The 22,816-nt window shown below is 37.2% G+C and overlaps 1 protein-coding gene and 1 long non-coding RNA gene across 2 annotated transcripts; both read left to right on the top strand.

Annotated features, from left to right (window-relative positions):
* The first annotated feature begins 10,544 nt into the window (after positions 1 to 10,544).
* On the top strand, positions 10,545 to 11,135 carry LOC149621245 (uncharacterized). Its single transcript, XR_016375161.1, has 3 exons — positions 10,545 to 10,675; positions 10,816 to 11,030; positions 11,090 to 11,135. It is a non-coding gene; the product is annotated as an uncharacterized LOC149621245 (long non-coding RNA).
* Positions 11,136 to 11,293: 158 nt separating this feature from the next.
* On the top strand, positions 11,294 to 21,923 carry LOC149621244 (uncharacterized). The gene is made up of 8 exons (XM_089854738.1): positions 11,294 to 11,409; positions 11,467 to 11,587; positions 14,278 to 14,357; positions 18,545 to 19,306; positions 19,426 to 19,757; positions 20,177 to 20,341; positions 20,407 to 20,942; positions 21,792 to 21,923. The coding sequence occupies exons 1-8, from the start codon at positions 11,294 to 11,296 to the stop codon at positions 21,921 to 21,923; spliced, it is 2,244 nt and encodes a 747-aa protein (XP_089710864.1).
* Positions 21,924 to 22,816: the final 893 nt, after the last annotated feature.

The following is a 22,816-nucleotide window of genomic DNA, read 5'->3' as shown; positions in this document are numbered from 1 at the left end:
CTTTAATTTGTTTCGTTCAGTAAGTGTTTCATGTGTCATAGATAAAACGCCATGATTAATGCACAAAGAAAATGTTATTGACAAGTTTTCGGACCGCGATGCTGAAATGTGGTGGTGCACCATCGTGCATGAACCACATTCTGTTTATTAAACCTAAGGGTACGTCTTCGAGTAGTTCTGGTAAATCGTCCCGTAAGAACTACAAGTAAGCCACACCGTTTAACCTGGGCTCTAGGAAATATGGCCCAATTAAATTGTCACCCACAATACTACACCACACGTTTAAGCTGAATTGTACTTTGTGAATTCTAACGCAAGTTGCGTGTGGTTTTTTCTTAATCAGCAAACCAATTGGCGGCTGCTTGTTTTTGGATCGTCCTCGAAAATAGTGAGAACTTCGCCTATTCTTAAAAAACAGAGCACTAAAACAGAGCACTATGTTTTTTAAGAAAGGAATAAAAGAGGTTTCACGTACATGTGTTTGTTTTATTAAACTCATAATTCAACGAAGTCTGTTACAATGCCTTTCTTCACAAATGCCGAATATGCGGATATGCACCTAATGTATGGACTAGCCGAGGGGAATGCCGCTGCAGCTGTACGCTTGTATCAGGAAAGATTTCCGCAGAGGCGACTACCAAATCGACTGACGTTCGAGGCTGTGGACAGACGTTTGAGGCAAGATGGACGAATCCAACCGGCTGGACCTCAACCTAGAGCGAGAGCCATCCCAGAGGCCGTAGAAGACGAAGTTCTCACCATTTTCGAGGACGAGCCTGAATCAAGTACCCGCCAAGTTGGTCGCCGATTAGGCGTAAACCACACGCTCGTGTGGAAAATCCTCAGAAGCCACCGGTTTCATCCTTTCCATGTTCAAAAAGTTCAAGGTTTGAATCCAGCGGACTACCCACGACGCACGGCGTTTTGTCAGTGGTTTCTGGCTAAAGTAAACGATATCGATTTCCCACGGGATTTGTTGGTTACTGACGAAGCTAACTTTTCACGGGATGGTATTATTAACTTACATAATAAACATCAATGGTCCCAGCTAAACCCCCACGCAACTTGCGTTAGAAGTCACCAAGTACAATTCAGTTTAAACGTGTGGTGTGGTATTGTGGGTGACAATTTAATTGGGCCATATTTCCTAGAGCCCAGGTTAAACGGTGTGGCTTACTTGCAGTTCTTACGGGACGATTTACCGGAACTACTCGAAGACGTACCCTTAGGTTTGGTAAACAGAATGTGGTTCATGCACGATGGTGCACCACCACATTTCAGCATCGCGGTCCGAAATTATCTTAACGCGACCTTCCCTTTGCGGTGGTTAGGTCGAGGTGGACCTGTGGAGTGGCCTGCTCGATCACCCGATCTGAACCCTTGTGATTTCTTTCTTTGGGGCCACCTGAAAGACTTAGTTTATCAGACTGAAGTGCCCGATGTTGAAGAGCTACGTCGACGAATAATTCACGGCTGTCAAACAATTCGCGAAACTCCAGGCATTTTTCAACGTGTAAGGGTAAGACGTGCTAATGTGTGCCTTAACGCGGGTGGTGAACACTTTGAACAATTTTTGTAACTAGTTGCAATTAAATGTTAAAACTTGTCAATAAATTCATTTTCTTCGTGCATTAATCATGGCGTTTTATCTATGACACATGAAACACTTACTGAACGAAACAAATTAAAGTTTGTTCTTGTTTTTGGGACCACCTTTGTGGGCCATTAACGCCGAAACGTGGCTCTGCATTGTAATTGTTCTCTGGGCGAGTTTACTCTGTTGGAAACAAACAACACGCCCCTTAATTGGAGATGGGTTTTTCAAATACATTCGAGATGTCCTTTTAGGTTTTCTCAAGGTCATACCTAACGTACAAGAGTGTTGTCCGTGATGATGAAGATTTGCGTAGCTTTTTACGGTTTGAGATAACAGGAACAAGCCAGGGATCTTCCAACATGTCCAAGTATCATTCGAAAGACTGCCTCGTTTTTGTAATGCCGCCCGTGGACATTTGGACTAATTCCTGAAAATAACGTTGTTTACGCTGTGCTAATAAAAGTCCCTTCAATCAGAACCATTTTACTTGGTGCTGGGAAGATCTTGAAACATCATGTCACTTGGGATTAATTTTACATTACCACCGTAGGCATACTTCTACTCATTTATACGCTTCTGATTAGTAAAGGTAGAAATCAATTGTTCGATTAAAGGCTATTGAAATTGTCTAGTAATTTTAAACAAGCTGGTTAGTCGGTCTTAAGTGTTACTCCTCATTTTTGGATATTTCCTTGTTTTAGGGGCGAATGTTTGGAAGGCCATATCTCCGTAACAAAATGTTGTACACCCCATGTTCTTTGGTACTTTCCGCTCAGTTTGGTCCCATAAACACGCCCCTTAATTTGTGATGGACTTTTCAGAAACACCCTGTATTTTAATGATCATTTAAATTAATTTGAAAGTGAAATAGGAAACTACTGTGGCTGTACGAAAAACTTGTGAGGTTTTAATCTTAATTTGAGCGTGGTTCGTGAGAGTGGATTAAGCTTAAAATTTATTTGAATTTTTTACCCTAATTGATATGTTTAGTGAAGTTTAATATTTTTGCCATATATTCCAGAGCTGTGCTAATTAGCTGACAACTAATTGAATTAAAATTAGCAATTAGGGAAATATGGATGAGCTAATTAATTAGCAAATTAGCAATTAGGGAAATATTTATGAACTAATTAATTAGCCAATTAGCAATTAGACATAGAAACTAATTCAATTCAATTAGAAATTAGACATTTATTTATCAAACTAATTAATTAGAATTACTATTTTCTAATTAAGGTAAAAAAGAAACCATAAGTAAACATAAAAGTTTAAAAGTGCCCATGGTTTTAGTACTTTGGTAATGCCAAGTTTAATGTTTTAATGCCATTGAAAAACGGGTACGGAAGGCATGAATTATTCTCGAAAAATGAGACAAGCCTCGAGCCTTCCGTCATGTTAAAATTTTTCTCATTTCTTCATTTTCTTGCCACAGTTCCTATAATTAGTGCTGTGCGAGTACTCGATAAGACTCGAGTACTCGATAAGAGATTTTCTGAGACTCGAAAAAGTTTCGAGCATCAAACCAAGGCTCGATAAATACTCGAACCTGCTTTTGGAAAGCCTTCAACTCTGAAAATAGGATGTAGTAGCTATAAAAATCTACAAGAAAGTCACGCTTATTGGTTAACAGACACACATTAGTGCTCATTTGGGACGTTAGATCATAATGCCAGTGCAATGTAGTAGGGTATTAGCTCCTAGCTGGTAAAATAGTGGAAGTAAAAGTAATGAAATACAGTTAAAGGCGCGTTTACTATTATTATTTTATTAATTAATTTATTTTTTTTTTAAGTTTAGTTTAGTAATTTTCGTTTGGAACTTTGCGCGAAGTATAACAATGGCTAGAAGTGACTTCGGTGAGGAATGAGATTCCGAAGAAGATATTAATGAGGAATTCAGTTAGATAAATTAAAAAGGAAGAAGACTAATACCGTCTGGGAATTGTTTGAAGTAGTTGTCGATGATCAAAATTACACCAAGTGTCTATTATGAGAGCAATAAATTAACAGAAAGTGTGAAAATACTAGAAAATCAATTCCAAATTGCTCGATAAATACTCGAAACAAATTTTCCAACTACTCGATACTCGATTCGAGTACTCGAGACTCGGCTCGATACTCGATAAGGGAAAATTTCAATACTAGAGACTCGACTCGAAACCGAAAATTCAAGGCTCGCACAGCCCTACCTATATTGGACTCCTGAGTAGTAAATACATGCGCACTGCTATTAATTCGAGTAGGTAAAACAATCGAAATTTCGAAATGGGACAGTTGCGAACTACGAAATTTTCTACTAGTACTAGTACTATTCTCTCATATTTGAGGAGCTGAAAAATTTAGAGTAGCACTAAGGTTTCCTCATTGATATAATAAGGCTTTTTCATATTCAAATAGATGAATCAAGAGCTAATTCCTCGATTTTTTTACAACAAATTGGCGTAAAAGATTAATTGAAAATCCAATTGGCGAATTAGTTAATCCTAAATCTAATTAAATTTTAATTAGAATATTGCCTTTCCGATTCATACTAATTAATTAGAATTACTTCTCAATTAGCACTAAGGTAATTAAAATTCAATTACCATTTTCAATTAGTAAATGTTGCTAATTAATTAGAAATTAAATTAGCTAACTAATTAATTAGCACAGCTCTGAAATATTCATCATTATGGTACCCTAAACTTTTGAATTTCGCGGCAATTAATGTACTTTAAAGATAGTTTAAATTAACTTAAGTGTGAAATAGAAAATATTGGGCTCTACCAATGGCTTGGGTAGTTTTAATCATAATTAAACAGTTTATTTAAAAGTTATTTGAGCTTTTATCCAAAAATGTATATTTTGGTTTAATTTCACGTTAATTATATTAAATTGTGTTAAAATTAACGTAGGATTGTGTTTTGGCAGTGTACATTTAGGTTATAAAATGAGTTTAAATGTATGCATCACCTTAATTACAATTTTTAGTGGAGTTTTCGATTCTCATTTTACGCTAAACTTTTGAATTTCGCGCCTATTAAGGTACTTTGGAGATAATTTAAATTAGCTTAAGTGTGAAAGAGAAAACATGGGGCTTTACTAACGGCTTGGGAAGATACAATCGTAATCAAGAACATCATTTAAGAGTTATCGGAGTTTTCATCCAAAAAATGTATATTTGGGGTTTAATTTCACGTTAATTATACTTAATTACGTTGAAATTAACTTGTCGTCAGTGCTCATTAAGCTTATTAAATGACTTTCAACAATTAATTCACCTTAATTCTAATGTTTAGAGGAGTTTTTGATTATTTCCAACACATCGCGTTCAATTTTTATCTTGTGCTAGGTTTGTGGTAAAGATTATCTGTACAATATGTTAATGAATGATGTTATTCTATAGTTTAGCTTGAATAGAGTAATTTCGGTTGAGAGGGGGAGTGAACTGTGTATCCCCTACGTTAAGGGCAACTTTGTACTAGAGAATACTATTTGCCCCCGGAAGGGAATGGGAGGGGGGATATCACTAAGGTAAGAGATAGAGGGTTATGACGTTGCCGTATATAGGAAAGAATTTACTCTATACCAGTAATTAAATCAAATACCTATACAATTCATAGCAATTTAAACCAATAAACAAACGGCAATGTGGACTGTGGAAATAGCAAACAACGTAGCCCTCCGTTTCTAACGTGGTTACGTTATGAGAATCTGTGATGTAAACCTGAAAATTATTTCACTAATGAAATTATATAACGACACTGTCTTCCTGCATTAACCAGTACCACTGTTACTTATGAATTAAACAATCCACTGTTGGTAACAAATAGTTTATAAAATAATAACGTAACATCACTGTATGACTGACTCAATAGGATCAAAATTGTTTTAACGAATAATCTGGTCCTCAACATTGGTTTAGTTTCAGGAATTATATCACACACCTTCACAATTAGTAGCATTTTAGTGAGATTAACAAATAATGAAACCGTGTATACCTGTCCTCAAATGAGAATGTTGAATTAAAAGCACTAACGAAAACACCACTCTTTTAACCGCCGTAGGGAAAACACATTGAGCATTTTGTCATCTTTCCTGTAATATTTTGAAGTTGAATTCTTCACAGGTGAAAACACTACCGTTGATTTCTAAACCATAATAACTTGGATAGATTTGCCATTTTTTACTTAAAACTAGAAGCGCCAACAAACAGTCATGATGAATACAGTATTAAGTTACGTTACGTAGCGTAAAACCTAGGCCCTAGGGTTAGGATTTGTAGCATGAATCGAAGCAGACTGCGTATTTTTGTAATTCCAATCCAAAACAGTGCTGGAAATAAACTTTCTTATAATCTTTAAAAGGAAAGACACTATATTACATAGACAAACTAAAACTTAAGCCTTGGCCGTAAAGAACGTCGAAAAGCTTACTTTAAATGATATAAAAACCTCTATTAACTGTAATTATTTACCTGAGTTATTTATCTAGACGAAAATTCGACCTGATAACGACGTATTTCTTATTAAGGGTGTTATAGTTAATTAGAAAATACATATAAAGGTGCTCAAGCTCGGATGAAATACCAAAGTAATTTGTTAGCGTCTACTGCTAAGAAATTAGGAAAATCAGCAAGAAATCCAACATTTGAAATTTGTCAACGTAACTTGTTAGCACCCACAAACCTAGGCCCTTCTAGTTGTCAACGAGAACGAAATGAAGAAATAGGTTTAAGCGCGCTATAAGGTTAGGCTGACATCTGACCCAAAAGTAATTTTTTGACGTACTATCTTAATTAGTTAAATTACAAAAATTAGAATTCATTAATTAAAAATTGAAACAGGTAAGTTTCTCATTTAAGAAGTGCTTGTTAATTTAGAAGTATTCCGAAAACTAACTTCGCTATAGTTTTTCCGTATGGCCTGTCTCAATTGCCTTAAAAAACCGAAAATTTTTTAATGCTTTTTCTATGGGACGCTAACCCTAAAAACTGTGAATTTTCTTTTAACATTACGGAAGGGTGTCATGTCATATCTACAAGGGCCTACCGGCCCTGTAGAATAAAAACGCATTCGCGTGAACCGATAGTGGAAGCCCTGCCATTGGGAGGCTAGACGTTTCTCGTAACCCTAGCCGATCGCCGCGTATATCTTGAAATCAAACGATGACGAAGGAAAAGAAGTCAGAATGGACTGACTGGCGTCCATGTGGAATGGACAAAGACCTGAAGATGGTGGTGCATAGAAGCTGGTGTCAATGTGGAATTGACGAAGAACAGAAGAAGCTGGTGTCAATGTGGAATTGACGAAGAACAGAAGAAGCTGGTGTCAAGGTGAAATTGACGAAGAACAGAAGATGTTGGTGCATAGAAGCTGGTGTCAAGGTGAAATTGACGAAGAACAGAAGATGGTGGTGCTTGGAAGCTTGCAAGAACAGACTAGTATCCACGTGGAGTGGACGAAAACCAAAGCTGGTGGTGTTGGAACTCAAGTAGAATAGCCGGAGGAGACAAACCCAAATTTCCGTGAACTGTCATTGCAGTCCGGAAATTGGGAACACCTTTGCTCCGATAAGCAAACTGCGAACGCGGTCACGTGGGGCGTGACAGACACACACACACGTACGTCCAGTGTAATACCTCTCCTGGACTACGTCACACGGAGAGGTAAAAGTTAAAATAAATTGCAAGAAAACAAGCTGCCCCAGCAGAAAGGACACTCGTGCGGGATATGTAAGATAATAAAAAAGTGAAAAAATAGGGGCTAAAAAAGCAAGCATGAGGTGAAAATTTCTTTACTAGACACCATAACTTCAGTTTTGAGCGAAATAAATATTAGCTTAACAGTAGAACACGTAGCAGACAGCGTAAGTCTTCAGAAGGAATGTTATTTCCCATCACCATCCTTAAACCACCGCACCATCGTGCGACACCATCACTAAACCACCACACCATCGCCGGCTTGGGAGGAGGCGGAGTCTATTTATCCTTTATTCTGTCTTCAACTAGAGTTCGTTCTGGTGGAGTCACCAAATAAGTGTTTACTTAAAAACTCGAAATCGGAGTGATGGGGATGAAAAGCCCCAAACACACGGTATTCCTGTCGCCTTGTATTGCCAAAGCTATGCTAGAGAGACCTTGAAAACCGGGATTAATACTCGTGCGAGGGGGGATTCTCCCCCGCACGAGTAAAAAGCGAACCTTGCTTGGGTAATATCTGCTTTCTGGGTTCGTTGTTATATACCAAGGGTACGTTCAGTAACGAAAATCTCAAGGAAATCGCTGTTTTCTTGATGTTTGGTTGATGGGCTCAAGACGTCACAGTGACGTAAAAGGTTGTTGTACGGAAAAGTAACATTTTGAAGTTAGCGCTGTTTTCGAAACTGGAGTTGGGGAAACGTCTTACTGGCCCTCAAAACGTTACGAAGCGCAAATGGCTCTATTAAATTATTAACGAGCTCGCAAATGATGAAATTGTTTAAGAAAATTATGTCTATTTGAATGGTAGAAGTAGTTTTGTAAAGCAAACTAATACAATTACTGTAGCAATAGCATTATTGGAATTTAATTTTTAAATCTCGCGCCAACTTTTCGTCTGTCAAATGTTCAACAGTCAAGCGCTACGTCACGCCATCAAAAAACCATATCGATTAGATGGTTTTTTTGATGAGCAAGCGCTGAGAATCATGACGTCAAAACCGGAAGCACGAAAAAGCGTACAGTGGGGAAAATCTGGCATCGCTTAGTAAGCGCTGTCATCAAAGAGGGTTACTGAACGTACCTCAAATGTTCATGACAGCGTTTGCCTAAGTTCCCTACGCAACGTTAAACAAGTTGGGAAACCAAAATAAACCTCTCCGAGCCGATACGAATTTACTTTCTAAACACAGGTCCACCAGCCAAGGAGAAAAACCGGAAATACGTAGTTCAAATTGGCGAAATATTGCCAAAGTCTTTAGCAAAGGCTTAAGCGTTTAACAAATTCCTTTGTATCCCCAATAATTCTAATGAGGACCTAAAATGTATCACTGAAGGGTTCATTTAACTTTCGGCTCACTCTGAACCGTTAACACCTCCTATAAAAGGAGGCGAAGAAGGTCATTTCTAGTTTAAATCTAGGGTATCTTATTTCACAGACCCTATCGTTTCAACACATGTGTATAGATGGAGAATTAACATCCATATTATCTAATGAATACAAAAAATGCGTTTACGCTATATATAAATGTAGTAAAGCTGAATTAAAAAGTAAACACCAAATTTGAAATGTTAATATCAAAAGATGTTCTTGGAATATTAAGGTGAAACAGAGCTTTATAGCTACACAAATACTTAAAGAATCGTAATGCCGAAAAATATTTAAAATATTTCCATTTAATATTCTGCGAAAAGGAAATGTTATCGTTTTGTAAGAGATCTTATGATCCTACTCGCTTTATATTAACTTTAATGTGCGTGTAGTGTTTCGATTCGGATGCAATCTTCATTACTCGTTCTATATAAACTCTCACTTGTTTCATTACATAGAAATATGTTTATCTTAAATAATTAATTAAATATAAATGATATTAATTATTTTAATCGCCAGCAAATAACTTTAAAAATAGTTAAATCGTTTAAAATAAAGTTGTTCATATTATCTTTCGAAACTTTGCTAATATTGACGTTTAAAGTGAAGGGTACCCCTCTTGCCCGTTTTTTTCAAATTTTGGGGTATATATACGATTCGTTTCCATTATAATAATAGATAAAAACGCATTCGCGTGAACCTTTGGTGGAAGCCCTGCCATTGGGAGGCTAGACGTTTCTCGTAACCCTAGCTGATCGCCGCGTATATCTTAAAACCAAATAATAGATAATAACGCATTTGCGTGAACCGATGGTGAAAGCCCTGCCATTGGGAGGCTAGACGTTTCTCGTTACCCTAGCCGATTGCCGCGTATATCTTGAAACCAAACGATGAGGGTGGAAAAGAAGCCAGAATGTACTGACTGGCGTCCATGTGGAATGGACAAAAGAGCTGAAGATGGTGGTGCGTTGAAGCTGGTGTCAATGTGGAATTGACGAAGAACAGAAGATGGTGGTGCATAGAAGCTGGTGTCAATGTGGAATTGACGAAGAACAGAAGATGGTGGTGCATAGAAGCTGGTGTCAATGTGGGATTGAAGAAGAACAGAAGATGGTGGTGCTTACGAGCCAGCAAGTACAGGCTAGTGTCCATGTGGGATGGACAAAGACTAGCAGATTGTGGTCCTTAGAAGCCAGTTAGTAAAGACTGGTGTTGGTAGATGAATGGCCAAATTTCCGTGAACCGCGAACGCGTTCCGGAAATCGGGTATTTGTTTGCTCCGATTTGTAAACTGCGAACGCGGCCACGTGGGGTCTGACAGACACACACACACACACACACACAGACAGACACGGCCGGTGTAATACCTCTCCGTGACATACGTCACTCGGAGAGGTAAAAACGTATCTCAGCTTATGGACCGCAATAAACCGATGTTAACATTGATTTGTAATTATATTATGTTGATGAATTTTAGGATGGAATTCGAAGGGAACTATGTTGAGTCAAAGGACTTTCTTAAAATGTACGATGAGCCAAATATTTTTAAAGTATGTGATTTTACGGCTAATATTAAGAGATCGCATAAAATAAAAGTACAAATATTTTAACTCGTATGACGGTTCTAGAAATCTCATATTTTGCCGATAACAATGTCAAGCTCATTTTTCCGCAGTCGATTGGACCATTTCACTCAGTCTCCGCCCGTTAAAATAAGCAACCTGATTATCGTGTCCAGCCCCCAAGTGACAGTCAAGTCCACTTCCTGGTCCTTCTTAAATATGGAAACCGAAGTAAAATTTTCTCAATAACAATTTACTTGATACCTATTTGATTAAGTTTTTCTTCTTGATTCATTCAGGTGCTGATTTTATTAGTGTTAACGTTGGTCCTTCTGTCAATTTTGCTCGTCATTCACTCCATCGTAACCAACAAATACAAATCGGTGCCCAACAAGAAAGTTGCCAAGAAAGTGGCCGAAGAAACCCTGGAAAATGTGTGGGAAAACGCGTCACTCTTGTGCGCCGAACGTAAGCAATTATAGGCCATCCCTATAAAATTTAAAAGTAATTCAAATTCGTACAGTAGATAAAATTAATCCCCTTAATTACGAAAGATGGTCGGCGCTTTAATCAGACATAAAAGAATATAGGATAATTATGTTTTGTAGCGATTCCTGCTGTTCTGCCGCACATTACTTGCCGTCTGCTCGCTTCGTCGTGGCTTATCGGAGTGACTTTCATTCTGTTCTTCTTGGGTTGTCACTTGCGTACGGACTTCTCGACGGAAAGCTACAACTGCATCGACACTCTTTCGGACTTGATCAAATCGGGAATTGAGCCTGCGTTTATAAACCCAGACGATTTCACATATATTAAAGATTTGGTGAATAATCTTGTTACTAATAAGTCCACTATTATTCTGACGTCATTGGTTTATATCAGGCGGCCCGGGACCCAGTTGTTAAGGAATGGCTAGACTCATTCGATGAGAAGAAACGGCCCAATTATGTCGAAGCATCATCAGTGGCATCATTGATCCAAGCGTTCAATATTATTTTTTCGGGGGAAAAAGCGCTAATTGTAGAAGCAGACTTCATGATTCAGCTGATGAGATATTTCCTGCAATATCCTGGGATAGAAGAATTCATGGTGAGAAACGGAGGATTTTACTTTTCACGACAAGTTCTTAAATTCGACTACAAACACATCATTTTCAACGCCTCTTGGATCAGAAGCACACCACAATTGAACAAACAATTGATGTCAGTACCAATTTTTTCATACAAAAATTAAAAGCCTTAAGGCCTTTTTTATTTCAGGGTGGAACCGATGTTTGAAAAGCAAGTTTTCAAGTATCAGGAACAAGCGAGAGATTACTTTGCTGAACAGTTCATGTGGAAGAAACCATTGAAAAGCACTGAAGCCTCGGACCTGAGTAGCGTCAGTGTTCCTTTCTACTTTCTTCTCATGCTGTTGTCAGGAACAGTAGCCGTTGTCATTACCGAAATAATCTTCTACTAACTCCCTGAAAGGGAGGGTGAAGTAGAAAATGAAGCGATATTTTATCGATTCTTCTACTAATTATAAGACCAGTCTGCCTAGTCAAACATTCAGGAAATACTTCCGAATGATTTTAAAATTTAAATTAGGTTCAGATTTTAAGGATAATTTTAAAGAAGGTCCTCCGACCAATTTCGTAACACCCTGCCTTTTTATTAACAAAATTCTCGTGGCACGTTCCGTGTTGAATGAAATTTATCACGAGATTTGATAAAATTCGCGCGCGAAGTGATAATCGTGGCGCGAGACACGGAGCACGTGCCACGAGAATTTTGCTTACAAAAAGGCAGGGCGTTACGCGATTGGTCGGAGGGCCTTCTTTAAAATTATCCTTAAAATCTGAACCTAATTTAAATTTTAAAATCATTCGGAAGTATTTCCTGAATGTTTCACTATGCAAACTGGCCTTATAATTAGTAGAAGAATCGATTAAAAATCACGTTATTTTCTTCTTCACCCTTCCGTTAATCGCTAAACATTAAATAGGTTAGAAACTTAGAACATGAAATGGAATTACAATTTCTTTCGAAACGAAATCACTGGTTGTTACGTAATTTTAAATACACTCTTTCACATATAGGGGATAATTATTTAGGATATGAATGTGATTAGATATTATAAACAGTCATTAAAAATATATAGTAAAATTGTTAGTCGCAAAACATGCATGTTCTTGCAGAGTTTTAAATGTCTAGGAAAACCTGGAAAATGCGTGGAAATTGTAATTGTGCATATATGAAGAATTCCTCATTCATGCATTGATGTAGCATTCACATACTAAATTAGGCAATCATGTATAGTGTTATGCCGTGCATAGAGATCAGAAAAACGTGGTAAAAGCGTTACATAATTTTAAGGGTTATCGTCTCAAGTTCTCAACGCGGCATTTTTAGTTTTTTTTCTAATTATGTGCACAATATTGTTCATGTTATACTCCAAAATAAATCATGATGTTGAATGCCCAATTTTTAGAAAAAAACAACCTAAAAACTTTATTGGACAAATCTATTGATTAAATCCACACGATTTATTCAATTATATTGAATATATATTTTTGTCACAATAAAAAGTTGATGTGTAGTCCATAGACAGGGTACAATTTTATTGCCCAAACATTACATATAAAGCGTCAAATTCACAGACTTTTATGTGATTCGAATGCGTAATTTGTTCAATTAATTGATTAACATTATGAGCAGTAAAAAACCCACTCAATATATATGTTCAGTTTTTTAAGCAAATACTTTCCGCCAGTTCACTGGCATATCAGTTGAATGAGAATTCAGTCCAATCGTAATTCTGTTCACATGGAGGATACCGAAATGATTGATTATTGAATTTGTTCTAAATTTGTCATAAGAAAATTATATTTTCTTTTTCATGTCTAAAATTTTTATCATTATTAAAAAAGAGTCAATTAAGATAGATGCATACCAAGCTAAATTACGAAAAATTATTTTTCACACGAGTCAAGGAAGTTACAGATATTGCATTTTTCTCAAAAAGTTGAAAGATTAAATTGTAATATTGGCTTGAAAGCATTCAATAAAACCTGACCAGGGATAGATTTAATTTTAGAAGTAGGAATGGAGAACGGTTAGTATTTACTTCAGTCTGACTCCTAGCCCAGTATGGAGCCCTTCCCTCCAACACGTAAATTATTTTATTGGCTCACTTAAACTACGTTTTGATGACGTTGCTGACGGGGACGACGAAAAATACGTAGTTCCTTTATACCTCTGTCGCTATGACCCACCTCTTCTTTCATACCCCTCCGTCCCGTGGAAGGGGGTCCGGGACTTTGACAAGCGCCCACATTACTCTGCTCTCCATTCCTACTTCTAAAATTAAATCTATCCCTGGTTACAGATATTGCATTTTTCTGAAAAGGTTGAAATACTAAGGTCTGAAACACTAAAGATAAGGCCTGATGACGGCTCTAATGTATAAGGAAGGTTTTTGGATTGGTTTTAATTTTTTTCGTATTAAGTTTATTGTTTTGAAATTTTTCTACTAAACTAAAATCCGGGCCCTTAATATGTGGTAAAAATTTCAAGATGATCCATCCAATAGTTTATTTTATAAAGCATAAAGTTGCTAAGGGTGGTTTTCATTTCCATAAAATTAATCACAGATTTGGCGAAAAACTAGAGAATCTCCATAGAAATAACATGGGAAATTTTCCAAACTTACCCATTTTGTAACTACCCTTACAAAAATAACTATACGTTTGATAGATTTGAAAACGGTCTTAAATGAAAGCCTCATTTTTAAAGTGGGCGCCAATTTTTGTTTCATTAAGAAAAACAAAGTTTAAGTATTGTTTTTAATAGTTTTAAGTACCTGCTCTGAATTACGTGGTTTACCTTTAAACTGTGGAACTTAAGACTTTCTTGCTTGGGTTAAGTAATAAAGAAAGTCATTCTAGGACTTACGTCGTTTAACTGCGGATAATCAAATTGGTAGGGCAATTAGCTAGCTTAATTGTCATTATAAATTTTGCGCGTCCAACTAATTTAGTTGCAAAGTACAGATTAAACTCAAGGCCCGTTCACATTACCCAACTTTAGTCATCTGACAAAGCCGATCTGACCAGTCAGGCCAGATTGTCAGGCAATATGAATGTTTCCCCCAACCGTACTATTGTCAGGTTCAAGCTCGGATTTTAATCGGGTAGGTATTCGATTGGAGTCGGGTCGGGGCCGGGTCGGGCCGACTAAAGTCAGAGAGGAAGCAAACCAATCACAATAAGCCTTGGCTATTACGTCATGGGACACGTGCTGGTTTTCTTTCAGCTCGAGAGAGAGAGAACCAAGAGTATCGGCCATTATTTAATTGTCCATGAAAGCCTGAAAAATTATTTCGGGCCTTGGCCATTTTTTAACATGGGTTAAGTATTACGTTTTGATGGTTGTTCCTCATTGAATATTAACAGAAGTAATATAAGAAGCTTCCCTACTATATTACTTCCGATGTTATTGACCTTTATTATGCTCTAAACTGCAGAAATTTAGTGGGAATAGTTTTGATGCGCGTAAAGTAGTCAAATTTTTTCAAGATATGAGTTCATTTTTAATCCAAAACAAATCACTTTTATTATTATGTACCGCTTTTTACGCCCTCTTATTTCAAAGGTAGTCGGCCCGACTGGTTGGGTGGTGTGAACGAGTGACCTGACTAGACTAAATTGGGTGACAAGTCGGCCTGACAAGTCTATGGTTTGTCAGCTGACTAAAGTTGGGTAATGTGAACGGGCCTTCAGTCCTAGTTGTTTGTTTTGTTTAGTAATTTCACCCAATCTAATTTGTCCCGATCAGAAGAATTTAACCTAAATCATATATTCCTGATTCACCCAAATGTATTTCTCCCAATTCCCGTTTGCCACAAAAGGCGATAACACAGGAATTTGGCACAAATAACATACCCGTTTTATTAATTCGTATTTTCCATTAAAAAAGCAATATTTTAAAATTAGTATATAAGAGACTGTTGATCAGTGTAATTTATTAAATATGGTAGTCGAATGGCTGAAAACTTCGAAAGGAAAATATTCCCCAGTAATTCTGAGTTAGGGTTAGGTAGGTTAGGTTTGGTTATGTTAGGTTAATAATATTTTATAAATCATTTAACTACGGTACGCCTTTTCCAAAATATTGATGTTTAGCTTCATTGACTTCTCAAATAATATGCCTTTTCCAAAACATTACTGATATGTTAGGTTAGGTTTGGTTTTGTTAAGTTAAGTTAATTATATTTTAAAAATCATTTAACAATGCTACGCCTTTTCCAAAATATTGATCTTTAGCTTCATTGACTTCTCAAGTAATATGCCTTTTCCAAAACATTACTGTTATGTTATGTTAGTAATATTTTATAAATCATTTAACTAGGGTAAGCCTTTTCCAAAATATTGAAGTTTAGCTTCATTGACTTCTCAAATAATATGCCTTTTCCAAAACATTGCTGTTATGTTAGGTTAGGTTTGGTTTGGTTAAGTTTGGTTAGTAATATCAGGAGTTCATAATAACCGCCCTTCGGAGGGGAAGTATGAAACTGGCCATAGAGCTAATGGTAAAAATCGCGAACAACAAGATTCTGTCGTTGCGCATAGAATGGATTAGCCTGTTTATGGACATACAACCTTACAGTATATCGTAGTGGTATCTATGCTCCTTGGTTTTCGTTCCAAAACTTACGTTGGCTGGGACTTCCGTCGAAAAGAAAAAGGGCGATATGGTGGACGTATAAACACGTTGCAATTCTTATATTAAAGATACTGGAACCTATAATCAAAGAAGATCGATTAACAACGAAGGTCTGGGTGCACGGCAGTGCACCCGCCAAGTTGTCGTGCACTACCAGCAATCCTTTACCCGAAACATTTCAGCCTCATTTTGACCCCCTCTTAACTCGGTACTGGGGAATAGTACACCACTCATATTTGCACCTCAAGGGCACAGTGTTAATCCTAGGAAGTCCTCCAACTTCCAGCTTTCTCACTCATTTGGTTTCTGTGATAATCCTATGTGAAAATGACACATTATGAGACTGGCTGACTGACTGACACATCATCAAAACCTCTAGGGCATTTCCGGTGGTGCTAGAATGATAAAATTTGGCATACTTGTACCACTAAGCATACAAGCAAAGGGAAAAGTCCCAAAAGCGGGAGTTTCCCCCTTTTAGCCCCTGAAATGGGGGTTTAAAATTAGAGTCATCATCTAAACCTCTAGGGCACTTCCGGTGTTGCGGGAATGATAAAATTTGGCATACAAGTAGGACTTAGCATACAAAGAAAGGGAAAAGTCCCAAAAGCGGGAGTTTTCCCCTTTTAGCTCCTGAAATGGGGGTTTAGAATTAGAGTCATCATCTAAACCTTTAGGGCACTTCCGGTGTTGCGGGAATGATAAAATTTGGCATACAAGTAGAACCTAGCATACAAAGAAAGGAAAAAGTCCCAAAAGCGGGAATTTTCCCCTGTTAGCCCCTGAAATGGGGGTTTTATAATTTATTTCCCCTCGTAATAGGACATTATAATTTAATTTTTTCGTCTTTTAATATTAATATTTTTTACTAATATGATTCTTTCGTATTATTGCAAAATTTATGTGTTTTATATAATGTTTTAGTAATTAAATTTTTTACTCATTTCCTTTTCATTTCGTCTGAAATGGTTCTAAGCGTGTTTTGATTCATTTAGTTTTTCTTAAATCTATTCTGTTGATTAAAAGTGTTACTTGCCACAATATTGTGTTCTTCGAATAGAAATACGGTTAACAATTATCACAGCCTGAGAAAAAAAAGAAAGTTGAATGCAAAAAAGTTGAAAAAGGCAAAGCCAAGTAAAACTCTTGGAAAGAACAAATAAAAATCTAAAAGTACAAATGTTTATTTCACTTCATAATCCTATCTACAAGAACATGCACGTACAAAAAGAAGTGAAATCTCACCAAAAACATCTCTGTAAAAATATGCCAAGTTGTTTGCCCGTAAAAAGAAGTGAGATCTAAAATACGGCCAAGTTATTATCTCCAGGTGAACCAACATTTTATTCGACTTAAAGGGATAGAATCGATCTTTTGACTACTAATGAAAAGCTTTCATTTTTTTAAATCAGATAGAACCTAAAATTACGTTTTCAAAAATATATAGATATTGATAGTTTTAATAACTTAACTATTTTTAATTAATTTTTAAAAGTATTAGTTTTCGGGGCCGCTCCGATCACTGCTCCCTCTACAGGCGTTTGCAAAAACACGAGCGAAAAAACTAAATTACTCCCGCGACTTTCCTCTCGCTCGGAGGTACAGTAGATTTACTCCTAAAAGTAGTTTTCATACTATTCTGCATTTTCGCCAAATTAATATAACTCATTTCGATACGGGGATGCTTTGAAAGTTATAAAGGAAGGTAAATAGTTTCACTGTAATTTTGGTGTTCATAGTAATAGTTTTACTATGTTTATTTACAATTAAAAATATGTTAAAGCTTAGATTAGGGCCATTAGGCTAAAATATGGCCATACCATTATTATACATGGAAGCTAAGCCTTTGCCAAAATAGCGCAAGAATGTGGTGTTTTGGACATTACCTGTAACAATTTTGACAAATCTCTATCATCCTTACACTACAACGTAACCGAAAGTTAAGAGAACAAAGGATAATAAACATGAAAAATCAGAATTATGTTTACAAAGGTCTTCTCAAATATGCGCCGCTTCCCCAGTGATAGTGAAAGTGAAAAGCTACTATACAGTGGTCTAGAGCTCCCTTGATTCTCCTATTTCCAAACAACCAATGAATCAAGAGACATTTGCAACGTCATAGTGTGAAAAACAAGTTGGGCGGTATTTCGCGGCTAGTTTGAATTTCAAAATATCTAACGTACTTTTCTTAATTTTAAACGTTTTAATTCGATTTTTTTCTTGGCACACACAATTTTAGGCACATTTTTTTACCTAAAACTGCCCTCATCTTGTACTAGTCGGAAAACATTGAACCTATCCCTTTAAAACTTCTCAAGAATGTTTTTCTGACTTGGCCATTAGCACTCCAAACTTGCATCCTTCTTCTTTGCACCCGTGAAGGTTAATAACGGAAATTACAAGTTTAACCACAAAGGCTTATCAAGAATATTTAACCAATTTGATTTAATATTTTAATTTCGATCCATATCTGGAATTAAACGAAAACTTGATATGCAAATGGCCAAGTCAGAAAAACATTCTTGAAAGGTTTTAAGTCGAATAAAATGTTGGTTCACGTGGAGATAATAACTTGGCCGTATTTTAGATCTCACTTCTTTCTACGGCCAAACAACTTGGCATATTTTTACAGAGATGTTTTTGGTGAGATTAGAATTGTCTTCGATGGATCCGCTCATGACCTTGGAAGTCCGTCCCTAAACGACTGCCTTCTGTCGGGACCGAACCTCAATCCTGACATATTGGATGTCCTTGTACGATTCAGAACCTACAAAGTAGCAATTATTTCCGACGTTGCGCAAGCCTTTTTACAAATATCGTTGAAGAAAGAAGACAGAAATTCAGTCCGCTTCCTATGGTCAGATAACCCGACAACGTCGACGGAAAATCTCAAGATAGACGCGTATCGGTTCACAAGAATCGTATTTGGTACAACATCAAGTCCATTTGTACTTGCTGGAACAGTCCGAATACACTTGAAGAAATATAAGGAACGATATGGCGAGACGTGTGAAAAGCTGAACAAAGATCTATATGTTGACGATCTGATATCCGGCGCTCACTGTGACGGCGATGCATTTCGACACTCCAAGGAGGCAAAGGAGTTTATGTCGGAAGCTGGAATGTCTCTTAGAAAATGGCACACTAACTTCAGAATACTTGAATATAAGTGGAAGGAACAAGGTTGGCAAGAATCTAAGGAAGAACAAGTCTTATTCTCATCGCCTTGTGCACTTAAAGTACTGGCATTATCTTGGGACAAGATTAGGGACCATTTTATCTTTAACATTGAAGGACTTCTGGGATACTTATCATCGCGTCAAAACACGAACAGATGTGTTCTTAGCGCTTCAGCTAGAATATTCGATCCATTGGGACTCATTACGCCCATACTGTGACAATTAAGATCATTTTTCAATCCATCTGGGAAAAACAATGCACATGGGATGAAGAATTACCCGAAGAACTGACTCAACAATGGAAATGTTGGTGTAAATAATTGTCAAATTTAAGCGAATTAAGAATACCACGAAACTACCTGCTATCAGAAATCCAATATCTTGAATCTTCGCTGCAATTACATTGTTTTACGGATGCGAGCACAAGGGCATACGGAGCTTGCAAATATCTAAGAAGCATATCTAAGGATGGTCAAATATATGTCAGGCTCATAGGCTCTAAATCTAGAGTGGCGCCAATCAAACCAGTATCAATCCCAAGACTAGAGTTACTGGGCGCCCTAATTGGAGCAAGACTTTCCAACCGACTGAAACTAAACTTCAATGTCAAGAATCCTACGATGTACCTTTGGAGCGACTCTGCCATAACCATACATTGGATCAAAGGTTAAGCTACCCGTTGGAAACCTTTCGTCAGTAGCAGAGTAATTGAAATACAAAAGTTGACCGACAAATCGTCCTGGAATCATTGCAACTGAGTGGATAATCCTGCAGATTATCTTAACAGAGGACAAAGCGCTGAAGTCTTAATATTAAATGAAATTTGGTGGAATGGTCCTATTTGGCTCAAACAACCGGAAGCTCAATGGCCGAAGAATAAACCCTCAGAAGATGAAAACGAAGTACTTCATGAGCTGCGAGTCAATCAAGACGCCCTTTCACTAAATGTTGCAAGGTCGAAACTCGCGAGCCGTTGCTAAAATTGGACAAGTACAGTTCAATAAGGAAAATCAATAGAATAACTGCATGGATTCTTCGTTACATCTCTAATTTAAGAAGTCGCAAATAAGCTAGAAATCTCGAAGTTCTGAACGCCGAAGAACTGAAGCAAGCGGAAATTTACTGGATTAGACAGACTCAACGAGAAAGTTTCCCAGATGTTGTAAAATGCTTACAGCTCAACGAAATCATGCCTAAAAACTCTTCATTGGTGAAATACAATACATTTCTTGACGACGACCAAGTTATACGTATGACGGTCGATTACAACATTCCGAATTTTCATTTGGCCAAAAGCACCCCATAATTTTACCAGGGGGAAACCGATTTTCTGAACTGCAAATTGACCTGGCTCATGAACAAGTGATGCATCTAGGAACGACTTCAACATTAACTCAAATTCGTGAACGATTCTGGATCATAAAAGCAAGACAACAGATCAAGAAACGACTCGGCCAATGCTTAATTTGTAAGAAACTTCGTGTAAAACCGGTCATAAAAGATACTGCGCCCTTACCAGCGGACAGAATACGACAAGCTGAGCCATTTGAGGTCACCGGTCTCGATTTTGCCGGACCAATCTACACCAAGGATTCGAAGGAAAAGAGCAAATCTTACATAGCACTCTTTACTTGCGGTGTAACGAGAGCGCTCCATTTAGAATTGGTTTCTGACATGTCGACTAAATCGTTTCTTCTGTCATTTCGAAGATTCATTTCAAGGCGAGGCATTGTCAAGGTCATATACAGCGATAACGCAAAATCATTTAAAAGAGCGGATCGGAAGTTGAGATTGCTTTGGAAGCGAATAAAAAACGACGAGATCAAGGAATTCTTTGGCCAACAAGGAATCGTATGAAAATACATTATAGAGCGTGCTGCCTGGTGGGGCGATTTTTACGAACGTTTAGTCCGTTCAACAAAATTACTGTCTCAATTCTGGACGAGATGGCGGAAAGAGTACCTTCTCGAGTTAAAGTCATCACACGAAATATCCAGACGAACATCAACTCATGTCATTCAACCTGGCGAGATGGCATTGCTTAAAGAAGATAGTCTTCTCCGTCACATCTGGAAATTGGTCAGAGTCGAAGAGGTGTATGAGGGCAGAGACGGGAAAATCCGATCTTGTTCAATCCGGCTGCCAAGCAGTGTCATCGTCAAACGTCCAATTAACCTAATATGTTCCCTCGAAATTGGTTAGAACTCAAGAAGATGGACTCAGCATTTCGCCATCGGTGGGGAGTGTAAAATATTGTTACAAAAAATAGAATATTTTTAGGTCTAAAAATATATAGAATTGTTATCTTAGACTTTAAAATGTTTTAAGTTCAGTCACGTGATTTAGATAACGTTAATTTTTTGTTATCATTCCGAGTTGTGGTCTAGGCATGTAATCGCGAAGGAGAGTCAGTCGTAGTTGTTTGTTTTGTTAAGTAATTTCAACCTCGTATCTTAAACGCACTGTAAAGGTATGTCAATGTAAAATAAATTAATCTGAACGTTTTTAAACTCTGACAATTATTTCGTGAAATATTACATAGGTAACTATGGGTGGGACTACTTACGATTTTAAAAAAACCGATTAGATCCAAGGAGTTACGATGAGTTTTAAGAGTTCCACAGCCCAACGCAGCTAATTGAACATGCACAAACTGCTTGACACATTTGAAATAAAAATTGTTACTTCGCTGAATTGTAGCAAACGGTTATGGCTGGAAGTTTTGGTATCCTTTGTATCAGTACTTCCGCATCAACGGCCGTTTCATATGCAAAGAAGTCAGCCATGAACGAAACCAACTGCCTGATGCAAAACACGATGCACACGAAGTAAACTATACTGTTTAAACGAAACTTATTCAATTTGAATCGCTGGGTGTTTGGTTTCATTTCTGCTAGGATCTCATTGACACTAGAAATCATCAGTAGCACTGTGGAGTGGAATTTCGTTTTTTATTCATTTGTCCCGAGGGGTCGGTCATTCACAAAATCCCGTACGCTACCTGTGAAATTCAACTTGAGAAATCCGTAATCAATAACAATATCGGAAATACGGAAAGAAAACAAACAGATTTTGGAAATTCCATGAAAAATCCGAAATCAGTAACAAAATCTCAAAATCAGTAAAAAAACACAAAATCAAAAAAGAATTCACAAAAACCGAAGCAAAATCATAAAATCAGTAATGAAATTGCGAAATCTAAAATAATCAAGACGGCTCAAGGGCTCGTAATAGTAGCCACATAGTACGAGTGAATAGCCCCTCTATACCTTACCCTAATGAGTGAATAGCGCTATCTTTTACAATGCTTAAGTGATTTCCGTGCATAAAATCAGAGTTAATAGCCCCTCGATACCCTACTCTAAACAGTGATAAAAATTATAACCGTATAAACTTACTTATGCTGTAATTCTAATATTCCGGCGAATCGAAGAACAGATAGCTTTAGTGATAATCACCTCGATGAGTTTACAACATAGACTAATGCCGATGCACACTTCTCGCATCTTATAAATTTCTAACAAGGACTTATGCCCAGAAACGTTTGAAAGAGAAAGTTTAGTTATAGTGATTATCCCCTCGAATTACCTTTAGCAATGCTAAAATGATCAAACGCATAACGCTCATTTAACACTATGTTAGCTCTATCTAAACCCATATTTGAATTAACCGCCAAAACGTTGAGTCCAACATAACATAGATGGCGAGAGCTACCGAAAGAGAAC

The sequence above is a fragment of the Phalangium opilio genome, unplaced genomic scaffold, assembly GCF_054372755.1.
Source record: "Phalangium opilio isolate 3A_F unplaced genomic scaffold, DU_Popi_V2 ptg000209l_1, whole genome shotgun sequence".
NCBI lineage: Eukaryota > Metazoa > Arthropoda > Arachnida > Opiliones > Phalangiidae > Phalangium > Phalangium opilio.
The sequence above is the reverse complement of the archived record's forward strand: the minus strand, read 5'-3'. Positions and strand labels throughout refer to the sequence as shown.

Excerpts from the sequence above, each read along its gene's own strand:
- LOC149621244 (XM_089854738.1), top strand. The coding sequence starts at position 11,294 with ATGGTGAGAAACGGAGGATTTTACTTTTCACGACAAGTTCTTAAATTC. Across the intron at positions 19,307-19,425 it reads GGACTCATTACGCCCATACT|CGAATTAAGAATACCACGAA; the intron begins GTGACAATTAAG and ends GTCAAATTTAAG. Across the intron at positions 20,342-20,406 it reads TGACGACGACCAAGTTATAC|GGGGAAACCGATTTTCTGAA; the intron begins GTATGACGGTCG and ends TAATTTTACCAG.